Below are 23,488 nucleotides of genomic sequence, written 5' to 3' on the forward strand. Positions count from 1 at the left end.
CTCCTCCTCCTCCTCCTCCTCCTTCTTCTTCTTCTTGTTTTGTGTGTGGTCGGTCCCGATGCTCATTCTTCAAGTTCTCGCTCTTCAGGAAACAGGGACTGCTTGGCCTCTAGTCCTGCTGCCACTGGCCATGGCTCTGTGGCTTTCCCTTGCCAGGCTGCAAGGGATGTTTCTTCAAGCTCATCCCAAGAAGGCATCAGCCTGCTCCTGGCTACACCTGCGTATGGTGTTCATGCTTGTGAGCATTGGCTCTGAAACAGATTCAGAAAAATAAAATCAAATCCTGTTTCCACTTGTAACCTTTGTGTCATGTGTCCTTGAAAGTGTTTTTGGAGCCAAAAACCCCCTTGGAATTTCAGGCAAACAACGGCCTCATCTTTATGTAAGTCATGGTGAGCACAAGGAATAGGATAGAATAGAATAGAACAGAACAGAACAGAATAGTTATGCTACGCCTAGCATTATGGATGAGGAGCCATGACCCAGGTGTGAGGAATCCATCCAGGAGAGCAGCTCTCTGCAGTGCAGGTCTCAGGCCCAGCCAGGAGGCAGGGGCAGAGGCGGGGACACCTTCAGCATCGCTCAGGCAGGGACTGAAGGCCCCAGGCTGAGCTCACATATGTCCCCTGGGTCCTTGGCAGGAGATGGTGTAGGTGGGGGCCCCAGGGGAAGCCAGTCCTAGCCATTGAGGCCTATGAAAACCCCCAAGACCACCGCAGAAGACGACCTGCACTGCTCCTATGCTCTCCTGTAGACATTGATGGTTGGCCACTTTGCAGGCAGAGTATTGGGCCAGAGGGACCTTCTCCCTGAGAGAGTATTGTTGTTCTCGGGCTTTTTTGTTTTAGCAAGTATTTCATGCTAAAACAGCTCAGGCATTTCTAAAAATGAGTACAAGGAGGAAAAAAATATTCCGCAGGGAAATGAACAGGTATTGGTCACCTCAGAAAGATTTGCAACCATTTAGTTGAGGAGCATGTACTTCTTTAGAAAGAAGAGTAGAGTAGAACACAATAGCATTGTTCAGCTGGAAGGAACCTACAGTGATCATCTAGTCCAACTGCCTGACCACTTCAGGGCTGACCAAAAGTTCAAGCAAGGTTTGAAGGGCATTGTCCAAATGCTTCTTAAACACCGACAAGCTTGGGGCATCAACCACCTCCCCAGGAAACCAGTTCCAGGGTTTGAGCAGCCTCTCTCTTGGTAAAGCAAGATTTTACTCCTGTCAAGTCCCAACCTCCACTGACAAATGCAGCTTTGAGCCATTCCCACGTGCCCTGGCAGTGAGTACCAGGGAGAAGAGCTCAGCACCTCACTCTTCACGTCCCCTCCTCAGGAAGCCGTAGAGACCAGGGAGGTTGCCCCTCAGCCTCCTTCTCTCCAAACTAGAGACAAACCCTGAGTCCTCAGCTGCTCCTCAGAGGACATGCCTTCAGGCCCTTCATCAGCTTTGGTACACCCTCCTCAGGATGTGTTCAAGTACCTTAGCATCCTTTTTAAATGGTGGGGCCCAGAACTGCACACAATACTCAAGATGAGGCCACTTCAGTGCTAAATACAGGGTGATAATCACCACTCTTGACTGGCTGGATATGCTGTGTTTGATGCACCCCAGGATGCAGTTTGCCCTCTTGGCTGCCAGGGCACACTGCTGACTCCTGCTGAGCCTCCTATCAACCAGCACCCCCAGATCCCTTTCCCCAGGACTGCTCTCCAGCCACTCCTCTTCCAGTTTATACTTGTGTCCAGCGTTACTTCATCCCAGGTGCAGAATCCAGCATTTGTTCTTATTCAGTTTCATGCTATTGGTGATTGCCCAATGCTCTAATCTATCCATATCTCACTGCAAGGCCTCTTGTCCCTCAAGAGTTAACAGCACCTCCCAGTTTGGTATCATCAGCAAACTTGCTAAAGGTGCATTCAACTCGTGCCTCCAGATCATTGATAAAAGGATTGAACAGAACTGGCTCTAGGATTGAGCCCTGAGGAACACCACTGGCGACCAGTTGCCAGCCACATGTAGCCCCATTCACTGCAACCCTTTGAGCCGTGCCGTTCAGCCAGTTCTTCACCCACTGCACTGTCTACATAATAAAGCAAGCAACTCTCAACAGAGCTCTGTGGATTATATTCCTTCATGTTGAATCAATTCTAATCTAATCTACTTTCTAATCCAAAATGACAGTGTATATGGCACTCTGAGCATCTCCTGTTGCACAGGATCTCCTTTACTATACAATATATGGAGGGCATGTGTCCACATTACAGATGTTTGGGACAAATTAAAGTTACTGAAGAAATATATGCTAAAGAAACCTGGGTGGAGGTGCAGGCAATAAGCTCTAATACACAAGATTAGAAAACAAAACATGAAAAAAAGCATAAATTTAAACTTATCTGCTTGTTTACACCAACAAAATAAATTGTGGCATCACACAGATAACATAACCACAATACACAACATATATGGGTTAAATCCAGCTTTTAGGCCTGTGAAGCAGGAGTATAGAGGAAAGAAGAACTAGTTGGATATATTTTCTCATTTTTGTCAAACAGATGCAACAGCATTAGAAAATACAATTTATGTCATATCCCACATATGCGGTCACGTAAGAGTGTTAAGTACTCTGGTGAATGTACATTGTCTTAATAATTTGCCTTTTTTTCCTATTATATAGCTCTCTTGCAGCTACATAGATGTGAATCCATTCAATCACCTTGGTTTTTATTATAGGCTGAATGTTACCAGTGGGAGAACACCACTGATAAGTGAACTGTATATCCATTATATCTTAAAGTTCAGGACAAATTTGTTTTCTCTGCCAGCATGCCTCAGTCATTACATTTCACAGTTGCAGTATTTAGGAAACACTGGAAATATGAGACCTGTGGAAGAAGCCAACATATAATCAAAAGTACTAAGTCTTTCAAAGGCTGTGTGAGTTGTACACCAATTACATCTGAGCCCAGAAATAACTCTTGAATTAAGTATAATCATATTCCTGCCTGGATTGGTATCTTTGGCCCATAGGTATTTCTAGTTAAGTAGCTAAAAGCAGCAATTATCCCAGTACGATGAGCAAACCAATACACTGTCCTTCGTTCCCCAAAGTGGTGGTTCAAATGGCCGGGTCACTGGGAGCAGAGTTTATTTCTTTTTACAAGATAGGAGGTGGTGATGGTTTCACTACTCAAATATAAAAGTAAATTTTGAACTATTAAATACTCTTCAGGTAGAGACATTAAGCACTAGAAGACAGAAATTTCCTAAATTATTATTGAGTTTTTGATCTTACCTCTTGACTTTTTAAAGAGCCTCTACAAGTGTATCCTCTTAAAATCTCTGTGTAATTATCAGTCAATATGCTACAAAATGTACTATGAATTGGAATGCTTAAATTTTGTCTTGCGTATATTAGCTTCCATATTTTATGGTACGTTAAAGTTGATTACTGATCATTACTTCTCATTAATTACAGTAAATTTAGAAAAATTATATGACAAAGCTCCTGAAAATAGAACTCAAGTCTTCACAAAAGAGCAGAGCACTTTTACTGAGGACATGCTTTACTGTAAATAAGACAACATTTGTTTAATTCATTCATCTTGAGTTTAAAAATTATCTGTAACTTTCTAAGGCATTTATCTTCAACAATGTAATCGTCATGAATCATCAGAGCATGTAAATTCCCTGAATGTACACAATATTTGAAATCTTGTTTATAAAGAAATAATGATTTTTTTTCCTGTCTTTGATGTCACAGATAATTATAATTACACATAAACACTGCTCAAAGATGAGCAGATAAAAATGCAATGATATCAGCGCTTAGCTTTGTTTTCACTTACAACAATTTCCTTCATACAACACTTCTTCGTAAAAAAAAAAGTTAACATTTTAAACACAAAGCATTCAGATTTCTGAATTTTCTGAATCATCTTTGCTTGTAAATTATAGCACTGAAACTACCTCATTCTTCTTTCACTACAGTTTAATACCAAATAACCTCCATGGGTATCAAGATTGTTATATTCTATAACATATTATATGTGATACGCAGATGTAATATATAATTGTGTTAAACAAGTATAGAAGTATAATTATATTTCATTGGAACTGGTGCCCAGTATAATATTGGTTTCCAAGACTCAGATAAGACTTAGACTTATAGTTTCTAAATACACTCAAGGAAGCATTTTTATTCGTGTCTGGGTACACCTGGAGAAAAGAACACCAACCTCTGAAAATCTCTGAAAATTAGAAGTATATGCTACGCCTCACAATACAGCTATTGACTGCAAACTTCCCTCATTAAAAAAAAAATACAAACAGAACAACCAACTGAGGCTCGAGGGCATCTGACAGAAAAATCTTGAAAGTAAATGCAAATTCATGGAAATGGTAACAGATTGCCACATGGAGGTTGGTGGTGGGTGGTGCTGCTCTGAATGATGAACCATCTAGCAGTGAGAATTTAAAAGTCATATTAAAGTAGTAAACGTGGTATCGCTTGCTTTCTTAAAGTCAATTGGAAGGAAGGTTTCAAGGTATCTCCATACTAGTCAACATTTTGAAAGACTTACTTAACATAGGTCAGAATAACGACTCTTAGAAGGTGAATGGCTTCATAGCAAGACACCAAGGGGTTTCTATTAAATTCTGAGCTACTCCTCCAATTTCTCCTGTTTCCCCCCAGTAGTTTTCATCTACAGTGTCAGCATTATGGAAGTACTTGAAGGATAGGTTAAAATGGTATCTTCCAGTTCAATCTCATAGTCAAAGCAATGCAGCTTAATTTTTTTGTGCTAATATTGTAATTTCTTTAGAATACTATCAAATTGCTAAGGGTTTATACAAGCTTCTATAAGTATGACTGTGATCATTGGCTGGGAATAGCAGACTGTGTGCATGCAGTTATGTGTTCAGTATGTGCAAGTTGGACCACTGGAATTGGGTATTTGTGCATCATCAGCTTTGAAATTTTGTTTGCCCCACATGTTTGCAAATCATACTGCCTCTCTTCACAAATGTGCCTGATTTTGTGTTCCTTGTTATGTTTCTAAAAACAGTTTGCAAAGAATATTAAAAAGCTTGTTCTAATCTGCAAGCCCCTGCCTCATTTCTTCTCTGCATCCAGTTCAAAACCTATGAGGAACACTCTACTTACACACAAATCAATATAATTTTTTTATTGGCCTGGCACAGACACAGTCTCTAAACAACTATACTTTAAAGCAATGAACTGACACCAAATTTTAAAATTCATTAAGTTATCAATCCCTTTTAATAGAACAATTATATGCTTTTTATATGGGTAAACTGTTTTTATTTACTGCCATGTTCAGTCTAGTTTCAGACACCCAAAGAAACAGGGATTCTATCTCATCTGTTCCGTATCTTAACAGACGGTGTCAGGAAGATTGTTCTAATCAAGTCTTGACTCAATGACTAATGATTTCAGTAGACCTTGGATTAAGCTAGTTCATATCTGTTCTGTCTTGGTTTAAACCTTTTTCACCCAGTGATAGGATAGACAAGCTAGTTTTATTTGCCAAAAAAAAAAAAAAAGAGAAACCCCTTATGTTTAACAAAACAATATTTGCAAGTTTGGATCAAATTTGGTGATTAATATCAGCTAAATAACTATCTGGGAAAAAAAAAAATCACATGTTGGAAAACCTTTCGGGAATTTCCCACCCTCCCAGAACCCCAAAAGAGATCCAGAAGAGTTAGCAAAATGGCAGGAGGGAAAAGAGGTGGCAGCAATGCTTTGTTTTTGATAGCCCAAATTATTAAGGCATTATGTGGAATATTCAAGACTCGGGTCCAAATCACCATGCTTGTTTCAAAGTAGGGCTTTTATGCTAGGAAGATCTGCTGGTGAATGTATCAACACTAACAGCAGGCACAAGTTTTAGAAGAGATGAAGAGGTTGTTGGATTCAAATTTACACAATCAAACGGTGTCTTCACTGACCACCTAAAGGGATTTAGAGAGATAAGAAGCATCAAAAACACTGCTCTCTTTTCTATTCGTATTAGGGGGAAAAAAAAGTATCTGAAGAAAAACAACCTGAAACGCAGGCACTTAAATGGAAGTATGTATCTGGAAATAGTCGTGCTAACACGGTCTTCAGGATTAAATTGGCAAGCAAATTAGACATGAAATGCAGCATGACAGCTAAATAGATCAACGTATTTTTTACTGCATGGGCAGACACCTCATGACTATAAGTTAGGCAATACTGGTCTTTTTTAAAGAGATTTTGATGCAACATGGGATTAGTTTCTGGGCAGAACATCACTAGAAAGAGCTATGGGAAGTACGAGGAAGAGGAGAAAAAATAACTGCAAGTTTGCAGTGACTAAGAGAACTTAAATATGCCCTACTTCTGGAGTTACAGATAAAAAAGTTAAACACATGTAAATTTACTAACCCACAACAGGTACATGTTATAAATTGGAGGTAGGCTCTTAATCAACTGAACAATAAAGTGAACTGTAAAAACTTTATTTTGCCCCTTATTTCTACCCAATCCCATAGCATCAAATTTCACATATTGTCATTATTATAATTTGGAAAAAAATGAGCATATTTATGCTCTGTAGTTACTTATGAGTTCTATTATCTCAATTTTTTGGATGAAGAAGTGAGAAATGTAACTTCACAGGCTAAGGGACTTGCCCAGAGTCAGGCAGGAGATTTGTGATGCACTCTATACAACTACAATTTTTTCCTGTAAATATGCAGTACACAGACTGCAATAAAAAATACAGAGTTACAAAGCTGCTGCACATTGCTTACACAATGGACCTGAAAAGACCTGGGCAAATTACCCTACATTGTTTGTCAAAAAGTCATCTAGACGTGACTTCTGTCATGTAAGTACTTTCATGGGGAGAAAACAGACGTAGTTAAAGCTCATGAAAGACATGAAAAAGATATTGTTGCCCTATAAAACTACGTAACATTGAACTAGAATCACAACATGCGTTTTTTAACAATGAACCTGATCCAGCATTTAAAAAAAGAGGAAGATACTTGATGAATTTTCCATCTCTTGAGGAGTTCTGAATAAGACAAACTGTAATCAAACACACATGAAAGGAGTAAATTGATGAAATTCTATGGCCAATGCCATAAGAAGGGAAACTACATGATCTAATGGCCACCGCTGACCATAAAATAGTTCAGTCTAGGTTCACAGAAAACAGTTTAAGTCCAATCGTTCTTTCCATACACAGGGAGGCAGGGCTTGGGTCAAGACGACATGGCGGAAACACAAATGAGGATTAGTATACTTAGTATCCTAGGGATCAAGTAAAATTGTCTAAATGTTTAAAACATGTTTTTACATTTAATGAAACCAAACTTGTTTAGCTGACAGTAGATTCCTTTTCTTATCCAATAATTATTAAAGATCATAAAGATATACTTACAATTTATGGGTGTTGAAGTAATTTGGCTGTTTTACAACGCACCCGAGGCATGCAGATATATCTTTACAATCACACACCCTGAACTGTGTGAGCACCTGGCTGTGCTTGTTACAGAGTGAGGGTTAAGAAATCACTTTCTAAGTTACTTACATAGAAAGAAGTGGGAAACACATTTAAACAGAACAAAAAAACCTGTAGTTTTAAACAAAGCTGAATTCTAGGACTGTCACCGTTGGTGGGAAATTAATGAGTTTATCTGGCTATTCAGTTAATACTTCAACTTTTTTTTCCCCCCCTATGTAACAGAAAGGTGATACTGTTTAGTTTACTCTCCATAAGAAACTACTATGTCCAGTTTAAAGGAAATCCTAGTGTATCTAAGGACACATGGAGGAAAATATAAAGAAAATTATTCTCCAGTAAGCAGAAGTATAATTACCAATTAACATTCAGCAAAACTTCAGCCACTGTTTTACTTAGCTTATTAAGTACAGAGTAGAAAAATGTCCCCACTTGCCCACTGAAATATTTTTATTTCCCCTCCCAATATGGCAGGATCAGGTCCTGGAAAGAAACACGTGAAGCAAGAAAAACAACTTTGATTGCCACAACTTAAAGACAGGAAGAAAAATCTCAGGTCTGCTGAGAAGAGAGTCCTGCCCAGACACCCTGAACAACAGTCGTGGAGAGCCGCTGCCTGAATAACACACAGCACTGTTGGTCCCAGTCGGTACCGTTACTCAGTTACCCTGAGCCTGATGGAAGATACTTCCGCTATTTCTTAATTTCCTCCAACAACTGAAGTCCCAGAACTAGGCAAGAGACAACAGCCTTTTCCTCCTTAAAACATTAACTTTAAAAGTATCAACTGTGGCACTAAGACTGTTCCAGGAGGTACAGCAAATTTTAAAATATACAGTAGAGAAATACTCTGGAAACATATGACAGAGAAGCAAAAATATGAAAAGGTTGGTTGTTTATGTTTTACTTTAAAAGGAATCTGAAAAGATTCCAAATTAAAGTATCATTCATTAAAAACATAGACTAGCCTTTTCCACATAATCCTGAAGCTTATAACATATTCCTTGCCATTCCCACCATCTCTTCTCTGCTTTTGCAATCAGTACGAATATATTGTTTATATATTTATTAAGATTTTTTTTAAGTATTTTGAGGATAGCTAAGTGAGCTGTCATACATCATTTCTGCTGAGTTCCTGTAATGGTTCTGAATTCCTCAAAATTGAAATCAGCTCTGTGAATGTAAAAGACATAAACAGTCAGCCCTGATGACTAAAAAAGGCGAATGAGGTAACGGTAATGCCGGTAAAGCTGTTTGTCTCCAATGTACCATAAATAGTGAAGTGAAATTAAAATTTTTCAATCAACATCAGTTACACACATGCATGCACGCACACACGCGCATATGAAAAAACTGCCTGATGAGAAGCAGACAGGATCAGAAGTTCAAGCAGAGGTTCTTGCAAAAAAAAAAACTGTCGGGATTTTTTATGTTGTTGTTGTTCCTATATTGTGGGATCTCCTAGCTGCAGGAAACGATGGATTGGAGTACAGACTTCCTTAATTTCCTGCAAACTTCCCCCGTGCAGAAGTCACTTTTCTCTGCCATATATCTAGTCCTACTGAAGCTTCCCCCACTACACTTACATTAAATGATTGGAAAAAGATAGCATGTATCACTAACAGCCATATCTGCTCCCTGTATTGAAATGTACTGATCAAACACAGGGATACCCCACTGTTATTTCCGCAACTATAAGTGGTCTTCCTCATACCTGGAGAAAATAAGTAAAAATACATACATACATAATACATAGGAACACATATTTAAAATATGAGTTTTTCCAAAAAATTCCTTCCCTTAGAAATCAAAGTATTTTTCAACTATTAATTAAGATCTGAAAAACTGCAAACGATTAGTAAGGTGAGACACAAAGCGTGATTTGTCCAAGGTTAAGGAAGAAACCTGCGGCACAGTAAGGAATTGCAATTAGATTTCTTGCCTCGTCGTCTTCTTCCTTAAAACCATTCTTCCAAGAGATTGATCGCAATTAGTCTCCATGGAACCACGACACCATTTAATGAATCATACAACAGGAAAAGCCTATCTCTGAAAAAAAGTCTTTCCTGTTTCAGTAGTATATTTGTAATGCATAGTGACAGGAGAAGACCGGAAAAAGGGACATTTCTCCTGAGTGGGTTGATTAATTAACATAGATTGCCTGAATTCAGTCCAAGAAATCTATGCCAAGGAGGAATCCTGTACTGCCTTTCCTATCTGAGCTTGCAGCAGTCCCCCAAACACATTATCTCAAGAGCACAGAAGGAAATCATGAAGCCGGGTATGAAATTGGCCTTTCTGAGCAATAAAGACATCCTTGATGCAGATCATGGGCCAAAGGACAGAAATAGTGTTTATCAACTCAGGAAATGGGGATGAGGAGAACGTACAATATAAACATTATCAAAACTAAGAATAGTTGTTTTGTCTGGAAGAGGTGTTTTACACAATTTCTACAGTTATATTGTTTCCTGTTTGATGAGAGATGATTCCAAAGTGTAGGCTTATATCCAAATCCCCAATTCGCTAAGGCTTAGAAGGGGTCAGAAATGAGGTTTATTTCACAGAGGTTCCTGCTAGTTAATAAATTCTACAAAGGTTGGTTTGTTAGGGACAGTTGAATCCATTGAGTTTTTTCCTTAAAAAAAAAAAATCATATTACAAACAGTCTTTTGACTCTAAAAAAAACCTGCCAGCTTTTAAAAGTCAACATTAGACTCTAGATAATGCAGAAGTTGGTAATATTATTTGAGTTTCCTAAATCATATAAAATACATGACAATGGAAAAGGTTTGGGCAAGATTGCATTGCATCCATTAACTTTTTCTACATAATCAGTATGGGTTGGTATCCATTATGCTCCATATTGCAACTCAGAATGAATTACTCAGTGGCTCCCAGAAGCCCACATGCTACTACTCTTTGGAAAAGTCCATTACTCTTTGGCAGAGTAGTACAAAAGTAACCCAGATGCTAAAACTTCTTGAAATTTTGTCCGTTCTCTTAACTGTATTGTGTCTGTGCTATCCAGCATCATCTGCAATCTGGCATTCTATAAAACATCTGTCCCCTACCATTTTTTTGCCCTCAAAAGTACTTTCTGTGCTCTACATTTCCCATTTTCTTAAAACTATGTCATTTCTCCTCCAGATCACTATGGAAAGGGCTAAGCACAACAGAGCTCAGAGAGAAGATACTGAGGCTAATCACAGAATAAGAACATAACCAAAGTTGGAAAGGACCTCAGGAGGTCTTGAGTCCAAGCTCTTGCTCAAGACAGGGTCAGGTCTGAGGCCAGACCAGTTTGCTCATGGCTTTATCTAGTTGTTTCTTGAAAACCTCCAAGAACATAACCTCTCTGGGCAACCTGTGCCGCTGCCTGGCTGTTGTCATGATTAAAAAGACTTTCCAGATATCCAGTCTGAATCTCTCTTGTCTCTCATCCTCCCACCATGCACTGCTGTGAAGAGCCTGGCTCTTCATGTTGATAACCTCCCTGTAGGTCCTGGGGGGCTGCTGAAAGGCCCCCCTGGGCCTGCCTTTTCCCCAGGCTGAACCAGCCCCTGTTCCTCAGCCTCTCCAGCTGAGGTGCTCCAGCTCCTGATCATCTTCAGAGCCCTGCCCCAAACTGATGATTAAGCTCACTTCAGAGACAGAGCAAGAAGAGATTAATCAGTACAGCCCTGCAATCAGATGAACCAGTCCTGGGAAGAATAAGTGCAGTATAGTGCCAGGCCTCTGGGACTTAAGCGAGGATCTCTCACAGTATCGCACCTTCTTTATAAATGATATGTCAAGTATATGTATACAACAAATCAGCTCTAGAATAACTTCACAATGTTACTGAATCGTATATGTGAAACGTTATCCTAATGAAATCACTCAACTACCACATAACTACATTTTTCTTTAAAACGGTTTTACAATCTTTTATACAGTCACTCTTAGTCAGACACGGTGAACATCCGTTCTTGAATCTGAGGTATCTTGCTAATAGTAACAGCAGTGTATATGTGCAAAGATTTTTCAATGAATACTTGAAGTAAGAGATATCAAAATACAAGGTCTGTATCTCTCCTACCACCAATACACATTTTGAAAAGAAAAATAAACAGAAATACGGTTTTTATAATGTGACTTCTCCCACTTCAGTTCCATCAGTAGCTTACAATGTGCTTACTGGCACACATTATATCTCAGGCTGGGAATTATAAAAAAAAGGCAAGGAGGAAAGCATTGACGACATGTAGAAAGAACCAAATTCAATAACCATATCAAAAGATATTTAAGGAAATGAGGGATATGAATCACCAAGTCCAACATTAAAAATGTAGCCTACATTAAAGTCAATGGTAAAATCCCTCACAATTTCAAGATGCAAGACCTGCAAGTAAGGATTCATATATACAGATTTCAACTCGCTCTCAAAGTGAGGACATGCCTGGAGAAGGACTACTCCAAACCAATATGCTAGACACAGAGGGCAACTGTGATACTTAGAGCTGAAATTGCCAGCATGCTCTCATTCAGTAAGTGGATATCACTGTGCTCACAACTTTACTCGACAGCACAGGCCTGACCTCTGTCAAGAGCCTCAGGTGTGATGTCCAATTCAATTACTAAAAGATACATTAAAATCTGGCTTATACTGTTAAGAAGTAAGAGTCACCCATTTTTATTCTGGGATCAGAGTCTCCCCAGTCTCTTTAAGGAGAGACAGTTTTAGTCTATTCAGCTTCAACATTCACATTAATATCTTTATGAAGCAACCTTGAACCAGAAACCGAGAGCTTAGTAAAGTTGTATTTTCAAATATAATCACATTGAACAAAAAAGTTGTTACTATTTTAAATAGTCATTGAGAAACAGTTTATCTACTGGAGGTCTTCTCTGCACACTCGTCTTGTACTCTTCAGATATATCATTGATCAGGACAATGCCAGGGTACTTCCATTACCTACCGTCAACAGTGGCCAAACTCACTTACACACTTTAATTTTGGGACAGAGTAATGCACTGTCTTTCCAGCAATATCAATAGGTCCATTCTGCTCACACTGAATGAATGTCCTTCACCCTTCCCTCCCCTGTCTCTCCCCTCCTTATCCTCCCATGCCAGGAAAGGAAGGAATTCTCCTTTTCCTGCTCAAATATCCAATAATCATTTCAGCCATCTGCTTCAATACAAGAAACTCTTCATAGAAGCACATCTAAATGGCAAACCATTAGAGATTAAGATGATTTATTTTAGTTTAGTGCAGTGTCACTGGTTTAATAAAATAAAAAATAACCAAGGATTTCAAAAGTACTATGGCTTACCTATGTAAAAACTCACTCTCTTGCCAATACATTCTATCGCTGCTGACAGACATTAGAACATTCCTTTCATCTCCTTCCTCTTCTTGCAGTTTAACCTATCCCCTTAAGGAGTATTTGCTTTCTCTAAGATAGATTATACATTGTATGCAACATGAAAACCTTACGCACTTTCTCTACCATCTGTAAGGCTTTTCTGCCCACTTCTTTAAAAAGAATTAAATCAAACCCCTTATTAGTCTTTTCATTTTGGATAAATAAACCAGGATTACTTTTCTGTTAGAAACTAAAACAAAAGGATTACTATTTCCAGATATGTGCAACTAAATTAGAGAAGCATTTTTGAATAGTCAACCAAACATCCAAGCCTAGTGGGACCAAATGTGGAATGCAAACTGTGATAAAGAGCAAATATGAAGCATACACATACATGCACACAAACCACCCCCTCTATTCATGCAGAAAACATGATCTAATATGGGACTGATTTCTTTCAAACAATTCTTTCTGCATCCCAGTGTGATTCCAGGATGTGCAAATTAAGATAAATTTTATGGGTCAAATTCTCCTTACCACTACATGTGCTCAAGTCAACTGAAATTGATGACAACTGGATGCTGTGTCAAAGGATGGAATTTGGCACAGAAAATCACAATGTAAGGAGATGATGTTATAAAAATAAAAATGACATGGTGCTTTGAAAGAGGGAGAAAACAATTCTCAATGTGGCTTGGGAGAGAGAAAAGCATAGAGAAAGAGAAAAAGTTCACCCAATAGCAAGTAGATTATCAGATAAGGCTAGTTGTCAAAACAGAGCCAACTGTGAGGATCTGAATGAGAACTTTCATAACGGCTCTAGAGGAACCTAACTCCATTCCATAGCTGACTCTAATGGAAGCAATGCTACACCAGCTCCAAGTCCTGATCCACTTAGAGCTTAAAAGAAGAGAGACAAATTTATTACTTCTGTATTCTTTGGAAATCCAAAATAGCTATTTAAGACTTCATCATTACAGAGCTTCATGTCTGATCTCATTAAACAAAATAGTGTGATGAAACCTTCAGTACGAACTTCCCTCCTCTTTCTTCTTTTTTTTTTTTGTTTTTTATAACAGAAATGTCCCTAAAAGAAGCCTGTGTAACTTGCAGAATAGACCTAAATCAAAAACAGATTCACATATTCGTGTAGATGATTTAGCAGTAATATTTCTAGCAGTGGGAGTTTGCAAATATTATCAAATCCATGTTCATGTTTCATGACAACTGACCGATGAAAACCAGAAGTTATTCTGACACACATTTTAACCCATTTTTCTGCTACTGGAATGAATACGAGCACAAATATCTTCCTGGTTAAACTTTTGTTCATTTGAGTGAAATGTGAAGATGTGTCATGTCCTCAGCTGAGTTCCAGAACTACTCAGGAAGTCATGTAGCATTTAATTTCAAGCTCCATTCAGAAAAAAAAAGAATAAAACATCTAACCTGGAACAGCTATCCTCCCAGCTGTTGGATGATTCATTTCCATCACAAGTCCATTGTGCAGTACCTAGAAAAAAACCCCAACAAAACATGTATGTAATAAAACAAATATAATCAGTTCCTAAACTCAAAAGGAAAAGAGTGATAAATATTATCATGTTCTTTCACAGAAAATCTGAAAATACAGGTACCTACAATTCAAGTAATTTGTTTAATTTGTAAAATGAAAGCTATGATGTTTGACACTACTCTCTATTTTAGGCATGTAGATAAATGCTTCAGTAAGACTTTACAAGTCTAACATACCTTTAAGCTCTTATATCTAACATCAGACATAAGAAACTGAGCTGCAAGCATGTCATGCTTTAAACCACCAACAGACAACTAGTACCAACACGGAACGAGAATTAAAACCTTCACCCACTTTCACTTTTAATCTGCGATAGGTATTGAAGGCCTATACACAACTTCTGCTCTAGTGGGTTTTTTCACTGTTACTCAGTTGCTTTTGAGCTCATGATGGATCACGTAATGAAACGCTGTCTTAGTATTTCTTACCAACATTCAGGAAAGATGCCATAATTTTGATGTTATTTCTGTTCTTTCGAATAGATATGCCATGCTTCAGCTCTGTGTATATCTGTATGGGATGATTATTCATCACAATTTCCAGTTCCTTGTTATTAACCTCAATTAGAAAACAGCGCATGACACCAAAATCCTCAAGTAACAGAGAAAAAGAAATTCATAATAACAAACTCGCTGCTATTGTTAATAGAATTCTGCATCCAAAGCCAATAAGTAATCTTTATCATTTCCTTACCAATTATTCTGCCATCTTTCTAACACTATTATCTTAATGACATAATCAGAATTCTTAAAAATTATTTCGTTATTAAAGTATCCTCTACAAATAAAAAGCCTCCCATAACCAATTATTTTCGTATCCAATGTAACAACAAATCTGAAATAAAAGAGTGTCTTCTTAAATGTATCAGCTCTAGAAATGAAAGATGGGCAAAGACTGTTAAGTGATCATGTAATACCTCTACCTGTTCACCTTACACCATGAAGAACAATAGCAACCTTGACTATCAATGGCAGGTGTTGGTCTAATTATTCTTGAAAATCTCTGGTTAACAAGATCATAATTTTTTTATGTAGTCTGCACCATATTTTCTCTTTTTATTGTTAGAAATTTTTCTGCTAATACATAATCTAAGTATCTTTGCTCTTTATTAAACATCTTTATTCTTGTCTTTTCCCCAACTGGACACAGAAGACCAATCACTAGCATTTTTATAACATTCTTTTACTTACTGGAAGATTGTAATCACACCCTCCCTCAGTCTGCTCTTTTCTAGACTAAACAAAACTAATTCCTTTAGCCATTCTTTCCAGGTCAAATTTGGTGAACCTTTTATCTGTGTAGAACAGCATGCTTAAGAAATTCCCATTCCTGAACAGGTGGTGTCAAAAGGTCAGGTCAGCTTTCTCTTAGCTTGTGGGGTGAGCCTATTTAGCTGACATTTAGAAATCCAGATATTTCCGATAATAGATGCTGGTGGAAGAATGTCTGTTCACTGGTCTAATTGTTTGGCGCTGTACCAAATCATTAGTTCTATTTCTCTTTCGGAAGGTTAACACCAGTTTTGGTAGACATTCAAGTGAGACATTCAGAATTTTTTTCCAAATGACAGAACTGGAAAATATAATTGCTTGTTTTAACTCATATTTAGAATCTTTCCAGTTATGTCTTTAATCAAACAGTACTAAAAGTTTGGCCTCCTTTCTCTGTAACTTACTTACATCGGCTTTCTTCATGCATTTAATGGATTATTTATCACTTAAATGTAAGAAAACACGCTTATTTGAATTTGAAATCAACTGCACATTCAGGTGCATAAGCACTTCTTTAGGTGGTAAATGAAAGTCTCTACCTAAAAGTGGCACCATTTGGTTAAAGAAAAACCTATGGATTCTCTAGCAGCTACTCAGAGCTCCACAAAATTCATGCCTTCCTGTGTTCTGGGTCTCTAAATTTTCATTCCAATAAGGCAGACTTATATTACTTTAAAAAGATTTCCTTTTGTTAGACTCAAATTCCATCTCCCTTTTCCTTACAGAATGAACTAAGAAAAACCTGCAGCATCTTTGAGGATCACCAGTCTAACTGCTACTCCCTTTTAAAAGAATTGCTTAAGACACAGTCAAGCTTCCTTTCAATTTTCATGATAAGTATGGTGTTGGTTTTCCAGTTTTCAGATACACTATTTTCTCAAAACCCTTGCAACTGTCATTACTCTTATTACTCTTATTTTCTACAGTTATTAAGCCTATATTGGTATACTCAGTTCCATCTTTTCTTTCGAAGAAAACAACCTCCAAGCAATGAAACTGGCCAAAGACTGGGGTTTTACCCCACATCAGCAACACTGTTTAAAAGAACTGTGTCATTTTGGTTTTTTAATGTGTCCTACTATTAGGATTCCCAAAAAGAAACTGAAAAAAACAACTCCACTGAATCCTCCTCGTGTGCATTCTAAAATCTATGAAGGAAACACATAAGATTACTGCATCCTAGCCTTTGCTAGGAAAATGCAATCTTCACATCCACTATCATGAAAGACAACGAAAGTCTGAGGACAGAGACAGAACTTGAAGGTCTTATCTTCCATTGTCTTGTACCGCTCAAATCGTCATGACCCTTCTGATGTAGTAGAGTCCTCTATCCCCTTTGTATTCACCTTAGCTCAGCATAAGGAACCAATGTATCAGGAAGTTCATGTAAAAGATGATGGCCATCAGTAGATTCATTTTTTAATTATTTTTTTTTCATATGGCTTACTTTCCAGGCTCGAAATACTGTATTACTATATTATCTGTTACCATTTGACATTTTATGAATCAAATTAATGTTTGGGCGGCAGTTTGCACCGATTAGAAGATCATTGTAAAGGAATCAGAAGCACAGTCTTCTGTCTTTCAGGAATAACCTTCTCATGCAATTTCATTTTATTCCAAATACAGTCATCTTGTAGATTAAAGAAGGAACCTCTCTTGTCTGTCTACTGGTTAATGAAAAGAAAACCTGTTGTCACCATTTTGTAATCTTATCTCAACAATAGTACTAGCAGGGTCCTGCTGTTATTTGTGACATGTCATGTAGGATTTTTTTTCTGTTCTTATGTCTTTCCTCCTGACACTTAGAACTGTAAAGGAAAAGCCTCTCCTTTGCAAAAAAGGAAAAATTAAACAACATGATATAGTAAAAAATCTCTGCATTCTACTGAAGTCAACAGAAGAAAGGGTTGCTCTGGTTTGTGCCATCTGTTATAATGATTCCTGCATCAACTTTTGCTACATAATCTTTTTTTTAAAAAAAATTGTGTTTTCTTGCAGACTGAATTTGAGAAACTATATAAATATTATATATACAATGCAGAATACATGTAATTCTCTATCATTAGTTGCTACAATTCTACTTTGCAATTATTTATTGTATGTGCAGACAGTATCAGATTTGTTCATGTTACAAAAGAAAATATTGCTTGGTGATGGATAAAAACAACAGAAGTCACTACATTTTAAATTTATTTAGCCAGTATAGGTTATTACATGACTTTATTCAAATTACAGCAAATAGAACAATTCACATGATTGTCACCTAACCTCAGAGAATAAAAGAATTTAATTCAAAAATTACTTCAATATTATTTTCCCAGTACTATATATGCAAGGAAGTCTACATAGAATCTTTTAAGCAAAGATCTTAATGCTTTACTTGTGTAATGCAAACCAAGGGTAATTTAATATATTTCGTCATATATATTCTCAGTTGTTTCATCATTTTCTCTTAGCCTGTCATGAGAAAAACTATGCAGGATACTTACATCAGCTGCTATGAAGCTCATAGTAATTCAGATATAATAACTTCAATGATTAATTCTGCTCTTTTCCCTAACGTTGTTAATAATTGCAAGTTAAAAAGTGGTTAAATTTTTTATAACAGACAGACTTAAAATCCCTGAGCCATCTGCTTTCACAGGGAGGATCAAATATTAACTCTAGTTATTTCTTGTATTCTCACTTTGTTCAAAACACTTACTCAACCAACACTACTTTTCTGCATTAATATTTATATTACCAGTGGACATGTTCAGTTCAATACTGTAATTTTTCTTTTAGTATTTGAGTCGCCTTTGAGTCTCACTTAAAAGCTAAGTGACATGTAAGGAAGAAAATGAGGCTGAAATGAACTTCAGAACAAATATAATTATGGTATAAAAATATAATATGGCTGCAGAAACTATTTTAAATTTCATCTTCATGTAAACAGTTGCAAGGCTGAGAATCTAGATTCTAATAGGGGCTTTATGTTTGACTGCTTGGAACTTAGGACTCATTCTTTACAAGACCATATGGTACATACAGTGGTGCAAGACACTTTTTCAGCTTTCACAAACCTTTCAAGGAAAAAGGCAAAACTCTCATTTTTCTATGACTGTACTGTTCCTTAAGGTAGTAAGACATACAGACTATTAACACTATGGTGGCTTTCTTTGGAACTTCTGCATAAATTCCTATTTATCTATCTAAAAACCAGCTAGAAAAACTATCACGATGCAGGATACAGCTTCAGGATGTTTTAAAGAAATCTGTTTTTTCTTGGACACTCCACAACTTGTAAGAATCTCTGATGCTTGATGATGGGTCCCTTAATTGATAAATACAATAACAACACAGATATAAAAGGGTTCTTTTGATAAAAAGATTATGTAGCAAAGCAACAAAAGTTGTGAAACAGAAATTAATCATGAATATTATTATTAACAAGCGTTAATCTTCCTTGAATCCATCAAAAATGAATGGCTCTCTTGCATGCTAAGGAAGTAAGGTACTTTATTGTATTATTGATGCAGCAGCACAAATGGCAGGTAGGAGAATCAGAAACATTGTTTCTGACTTTTTTCACATGGATAATGGGATGTTTGGCCACCTAGTAAACATGTGGTAAATTTTGCAATTATCACAGCGTTAATTTTGTATCACATTAGTTCAAGTGTAATATAACCGATAATGCACATAACAAGGTTTCAAATCCATTCTAGGTACTATGTAAAATACAGTCAGCTTCCAAACCCCAATCAAAGGAGATTCAGAAACATATCAAACATGTTGTCAGCACTCCCCTTCCCCCACCCCCCAAGTTTAAAAAATTCTATTTAATGTAGAACCACGCATTCAAAATACACATTTGTACAGACACCACCCTCACAGTTTCATCTAGAGTTCAGTGAAAAGGATTTTCAGGGCCACAAAGGAAATGATGTAACCGTTTTCTCCATATTTTTGTAGCCGCAAGATAGTTGGCTGTTGGCAATTGTAATTACTGCTAGTGCCTCCAAACCACAAGAAAATGATAATACTGTTTTTCCTGTACATGCTGAACATAGAGCTATGGCCATAATCACCCCCTAAAGAGGTAACAGTGCGTGTTGTGAACACAATGCCACATTGGAATCACATCCCATGTCCTAAAAGCACCTTTTTCAAATCAAAAGATGTTAACTTATTTGAAATTTGAGAAGGATATTAAATGTATCCCTATCTGATGCCTGGTTCTGCTTGGTCTTGTATTTCTAGAAAGATGTTATGCAGCAGAATGTTTTGTGTATCAGCATGTTCCTGTTGCCAATGAAAGTTGTCTTTTATCACTAATAATTTTATTATTCTGCTTTCCAAACACAGCTCCTAACATGTAGGGCTCACCTGAAGAAGGCAATATCCTCTCTCTACCTTATGAGGTGTGTAAGTATTGTATAAGTGAATCATATCTATCTCAACTTTACCTGCCTCTACCTCTCGTATTTGAAGTATCTCACCATTTAATGCTAGAACAGTACTTAACTTAAACAAAAGCAGTGTTCTTTACAAACTACTGAATGAGTGAAATATGGGGTGGGGTGGGGGTGTGGTGTGTTTCTGGTTGCTTGTTAATTTACTTTACTCTCAGTCCCTGATTCTGACACACTAAATGCTGTGAGTGTGTTATAGTGCCTTATGCCCCTAGCACCACATCTGTGACACTAAATGAATACAACAAAAGAAAACCACAGTTCACTGGAATGTCCTTATTCTCCGTTTCTGCTTTCTGCTAGGCCCGTGTCTTACAGATTGTTTGCTCTGGTAAACTTTTTCTTTTCTTTGTGGGTGTGAGGTGATGGCTTTAGCAAAGCCCCTCTTATGCCACATCTTCACTGCTTTTTACACACATGATGTAGACAAAATTACTTTTTATTGACATCCCTAGGGAAGAGGTTTTGATGTCTGAGGCATATATCTTTGGTTCAAAACAATCCTGATCCATGTAACCCTATTCAAATATTTCTTGCTTTTCTACTAGGCTACCATATCTTGTTCTACTACAGCACACTTCAACTGGATTCCATGTTGATTCTTAGGATTAAATTTCCTTACTTTTTATTTAGCATCTTTTGCCTAAAGAGTTTTTACATCCTCCAGTCTAATAGTGGCTCTGTAAACTAGCTACAGACTCTTCAATGTTGAATTTAAGTTTTACAGTGGCCATGACTTTAACCCAAAAAGGCCTGCTCTGATACAAGACGGCAGCGTTTCTTATCTGTGTTCCTATACATTGCTTAAGTCAAGAACTGCCATTCCGTTTGCGTGCTCTAGAACTAAATGTTCCAAAAAGGCCATCACTCCGATGAGAAATTGCTTCCCTTATGCTCTATTTCACTGTGACATTTGCCCAGCTGAAGGTAGTCGAAATCACGCATTATAACTACCTCATTAGGGTTAGTTGATTCTTTGATCTCCTTCAACATTTTGGACTCAATATCCGTTTCCTGATCAGAAGGCTCACAGTATAGCCTGAATACTGCTCCCCCAGCTCTATGACCTAATCTGTCCTTCCTGTTCAGTTTATAGCCAGTTATTACACTCTCCTATTGATTTTTGCCATTGCAACATTCTTTTGTAATGGCTACTATGTCAAGATCCTTTCTTTTTGCCCAGGATTTCAAGTCACCTATTTCTTCTCTTACACATGTCATGTTGGTATACAGATATGTATGGGCTTTGTACACATTTAGGGAAGCAGAGAGTTGGCCACATTCTTTTTTATTTAACTCTTAAGTTTGACACAGTATTGGTTTTCCATAATTTCTCAGTTGTCCCTCCTTCAGTTTTGCTATACATTTAATTCTTGTCCTTTACACCTGTTGTATGACTGACATCATTAGCAGATGTCTTTAAACAGTGAGAGCCCTCATTTATCAGCTTTTCCTCAATTCCTGTATGAGTAACTACAGTCATTAATTTCCTACACCAGCAATCTATTCTTATGACGGTTCTAGACAACCCCTTCCACAGAGGTTCTTCCTCCTCCAAAGTAATTTCCCAGTGGAAATCCTACTTCTTGTCATCCATTAATTCAAATACCAAACCATTAACTTAACAAACCAAAAAGCTTAAATTACGATACCTGAGTATTAGACTAAAAGCTGTTCAGAAGTGAGCATAAAGATGATAAAACTTCACCAGGTTTCCTGGTTAAGTTTCCAGGATTCTTTTAGGAGTTCATAATACTGGCACAGAATATATCCACCACAGCGAGCTCCTCTCAGGCACCCTATGAAAGTCTGTTCTTCAAGTTCTGGCCTCACCCTCTTCCTCAGCAAATTGTTTTTGTGGCCAACATGAACCTGGCAATTAATAGGTTTAGGAATTTGATTCCCTAAATCATCTTTCAAATTCAATAACTGAAGTAAGATATGACCCTGATACTTAGAGTAGTTCTCATATTAATGTTTTACTTCCCTTAGCACCTACTGCTACAAAAGAAAAAAGTCCTTACTGCTAAATCAGCCACAGTATAATGCACAAAAGAAAGAGACATTAAATAATCTAAAAAATATTAAACAAATAAAACCATTTGTGACAGAGCAGAAACACCTTTGTCATTGTCTAATCATCAAGCACATACTTATTCTTGAGAAAAAGTACTAAATTCAATTTATACCTCACAGTCTAGGTAAATATGAGACAGCTGCTAAATACGTCTATATAAATCTCAAATGTTTTCATCAGATGTATTGGGAAATAATGAGAGTATAAGAAGGTACTTTTATTCTAACAGCAGACCATATTCCAGTAAAGAATCAGTTTTTTAACTCTTGTGAAGCAGCAAGTATTTCTGAGGTGTTTATTAGAATGTGGTATAATTAATATTTATAATGAATAGCAAGGTGATTAAGAGAACGAAGATTTAGAACTCAGGCCAAAATATACAAAAATGCAAGGACAAGCCTGTAAATAACTGCTGTAATTAAATTCTCAGATTTCCAAGGTTGCAGACCTGACCCTGACTTCAGGGGGTTTTCTGGGTGCTAAAAAATCAAGCGCCTTTCCTCAGGGGCCCAAATACAGCTCCCTGATGACCTCTTGCACCACCAGTCTGGAAATGTGGCAGAGGAGAGAATCTGTCCTTATTGGTTAAAAAATACATATACTTTTCAGATGTGTTTTTTTCCTGAGAACTGAAATGTGATTGCAAAACCACATTTTTGATGGGCTTGAGTGTGTAAATCCTAAATTCACAGAAATATTTAAGCAAAGATGTTTGGCTGTACTGCTATTTGGCTATGAGACCTGGCTCACCCTGATAGCAAGATGGGGTGTGGCTCTATTCAAAGCACTGGCTCTGGGATCAAAGAGCTTGTCTTCAGCTGCAGCAAACCTTTCATGTATAACACTGGTAACTCCACACTGATCACCTGGAAGGTGGTTGATTTTTTTACCACAACAGGCCGAAATACTGACTAGTTTTCTTCTTTCAGTCAGAATTGCCAGTAATTTACTGTAGCAATGGTGTTACAAATCTCTGGTTTTCAATAATGTTGTACCTACTTTAGATTATTAGAGATACTATATTCAGCATTTAAATATGCAGTTTCTCTCATCAAAAAGCATGGACAAACCTAACTACAAATAATTTTTAAAAATGCAATGAATGTAAAAAGGAGGTGTCCTGGACTGTACATGGCTTATATTATTTTGGTGTCAAGAATGCCATGTGAAAGGCTTTCATTTTATTCTATTTCATTGTGACTTATATCTCATATTAAACAAAAAATAAGTTTCCA

At 37.3% G+C, this 23,488-nt stretch overlaps 1 protein-coding gene across 1 annotated transcript in view; it reads right to left on the reverse strand.

The window, feature by feature from the left end:
- The window catches only part of SUGCT (succinyl-CoA:glutarate-CoA transferase), a 337,169-nt gene that overhangs the window by 38,840 nt on the left and 274,841 nt on the right, over nt 1–23,488 (reverse strand). The window contains exon 12 of the mRNA XM_009637219.2: nt 14,322–14,385. Within this exon, the coding sequence (XP_009635514.1) occupies nt 14,322–14,385 (64 nt within the window). The remainder of the gene's footprint in view (nt 1–14,321; nt 14,386–23,488) is intronic.

Source organism: Egretta garzetta, unplaced genomic scaffold, assembly GCF_000687185.1.
Source record: "Egretta garzetta isolate BGI_Z169 unplaced genomic scaffold, ASM68718v1 scaffold194, whole genome shotgun sequence".
Lineage (NCBI taxonomy): Eukaryota > Metazoa > Chordata > Aves > Pelecaniformes > Ardeidae > Egretta > Egretta garzetta.